The sequence below is a fragment of the Haematobia irritans genome, chromosome 3 (genome assembly GCF_050003625.1).
Source record: "Haematobia irritans isolate KBUSLIRL chromosome 3, ASM5000362v1, whole genome shotgun sequence".
In the NCBI taxonomy this organism is placed as follows: Eukaryota; Metazoa; Arthropoda; class Insecta; order Diptera; family Muscidae; genus Haematobia; species Haematobia irritans.
Genome location: NC_134399.1, coordinates 79,818,324 through 79,820,772, shown reverse-complemented (window position 1 = coordinate 79,820,772; position 2,449 = coordinate 79,818,324). Strand labels below are relative to the sequence as shown.

Here is a 2,449-nt window from a genome sequence, read left to right as displayed (position 1 = left end):
CTTGCCATCGGCAAGTGTTACCGCAACCCAAGTAATTCGATTGTGGATGACAGTCTTCAGTAGAAGTTTCTAGGCAATCCATGGTGGAGGGTACATAAGCTTCGGCCTGGCCGAACTTACCGTATACACCATCACGAACCGTATATACTTGTTGGACTTCATTTTTTTATATACACCATCACAGAATAGCGATAAGGATATAATAAGTTTTTCATTCCGTTTCTAACACATCGAAATATCTATTTTCGACTATATAAAGTATACATATTCTTGATCAGGGAGAAATTTTAAGACAATATAACTAGTTCCATCTGGCCGTCTGCCTGTCTATTGTAATCACGTTGCAGCCTTCAATAATCGCGCAATAGTCGTGGCATAGATTCGTTTTTTTATCTTCACACAGGTCAAATTCGCAAATGGGAGGTATCGATCCTGGCTTTGATATGGCCCCCATATAAATCGATCTTCCTTTGACCTTTTGGGTTTCCACTCACCGCAGTTTTTATCCGATGTGCTTGAAATTGGAAATCTGAAGACATTTTAGGTCCACAAATACATGTGCTGAATATGGTGTATATCGATCCAGTTATTGATATTGCCCCTATAAAAACTGAATCCCAGATTTTACTTTCGGAGCCCCTTGGAAGAGCAACTTTCATCCGACCCGGTTGAAATTCGGCACGCGATTTAAATATACCCTTTAACAACCATGCACAAATTGGTGCATATCTCTTGTAATTATATATAACGTCCATATAAACCGATTCCCACATTTGACCCCACACCCGCCCATCCTACATTTGAACCTCGTGGAGAGGTAAATTTCATCCGCTCCCGTTGAAATTGTATGTGATGAAAGTATATGTCCACTAAGAACCAATAAACCGGTCTCCAGATTTGATTTCTGGAACTTAATGAAGGAGTAAAATACATTCGGTCCGGTAGAAATTTGGTACATGATGTCAGTATATGCTTTGTTGTTTTTGTAATACTGAAAGTACCTTATTAAATATGCCTTGACAAAAACGTATCAAGTTGTTTTGAAATATTTGCAAACCAAAAAAATATTTTTTGGTAAACTACAAAATTAAAATTTGGCCTCAAATTTAAATTTCTGCTAGGGATAACAACTAAAATGTTTTAAGTGCCCATCCTTTCAATTGGCTTGAAACGGTTCACTAAAAAAAACAACAAGGGCAACAACAACGGCCTATAATCACATTTAAGGATGGCTAAAAGAACAAGCGGCGACAAAGGTAAGGGGAATAAGGCTAAACCAAAGGAAGAAAAACCCAAAGAAGAAACACCGAAAGAAGAAAAACCCATAGAGTTGCCCGTAGAGAAAGACGAGGAGCCCAAACCTGAAGAACCAAAACAAGAAGACCCTGTAGCTCCAACGGTAGAAATTGAAGAACCCTGTATCCTCCATTGTTCTCAGGATGTTGTTACATATCGTCCAAATTCTTATCCTGGCTTGTTAAGCCATCCCAAAACTATGGCTGTTGTTGGCTCAGAATGTGGATCTTACGATAGCCTCTGTAAACTTATCCATGCTGCATTTCGTTGTGCGGATCGTGTCTATACAATGGTTCCATGGGGTAACTATGTTATCTTCCGTTGGCATAATGGATCCATATGCACCTATTTTGTATTTGATGGCTGCACATGTAATGTGAATCGATTTCGTTATATGGACTTGACTTGTGGAACGGCAGGACTCTTGTATTTTGAGAAAATGCACAAGGTTATCAATTATGTCATTATGTCAAGACAACGACGAGAGGAGATCAAACGATTGAAACGATGCATTGTCGATGATGTTTGCAAAGAGATGTATGGCGATCAACACATTTGAAAGGAAGAGACAAATTTGAAGTCTTTGGGCTAATATGTAAAAATAGTAAACTAAAAATAAAAATTAAAAATATAAGTTTTAAAATATCAATTTGGAAATCTCCCACCATGGGCCCTGGGTTAGGTTAGATTTTAGTGGCAGCCCATTATTGTAGGTTTTTTTTTTTTTTTTAACTAATCAGTCAATGACAGGACGTCCATTTGAAAGCCCATCTGCACTGAAAAAAATATTGTCGTGAGGCTAAAGATTTCACGTCCTTAAAATACGAATGCAAATTTTGCTTAGTATAGAAGACGCATTTCTCCAATATAAAGTTTTTTTCCTTGTCCAAAAGTCGAAAAACTTTTCAATGAAGTCGTATTGTCCTTATAATTAAGTGATTTAACTTAAAAATGGGTGTCATAACATGAAAGAAAACATTTTTGGGGTAAGGTAAACTTGACTTTAATAATTAAGAAAATTTCTTTAAAATTAATGAAATTGTCTTTATATTTGTTGTCTTTTTGCATCTTGACTACAAAGCAAAAAATCGTTCAAAAATAGGACATGTTTTTCAACACTTTATCTTAAAGACGTTTTTTACTTGAAACATAG

At 36.5% G+C, this 2,449-nt stretch overlaps 1 protein-coding gene across 1 annotated transcript; it reads left to right on the top strand.

Moving 5' to 3' along the window:
• The first annotated feature begins 1,025 nt into the window (after nt 1–1,025).
• Nucleotides 1,026–1,945, top strand: LOC142231496 (uncharacterized). Its single transcript, XM_075302104.1, has one exon. It carries the CDS (start codon nt 1,229–1,231, stop codon nt 1,853–1,855), a length of 627 nt encoding a protein of 208 aa, XP_075158219.1. The 5' UTR covers nt 1,026–1,228; the 3' UTR covers nt 1,856–1,945.
• Nucleotides 1,946–2,449: the final 504 nt, after the last annotated feature.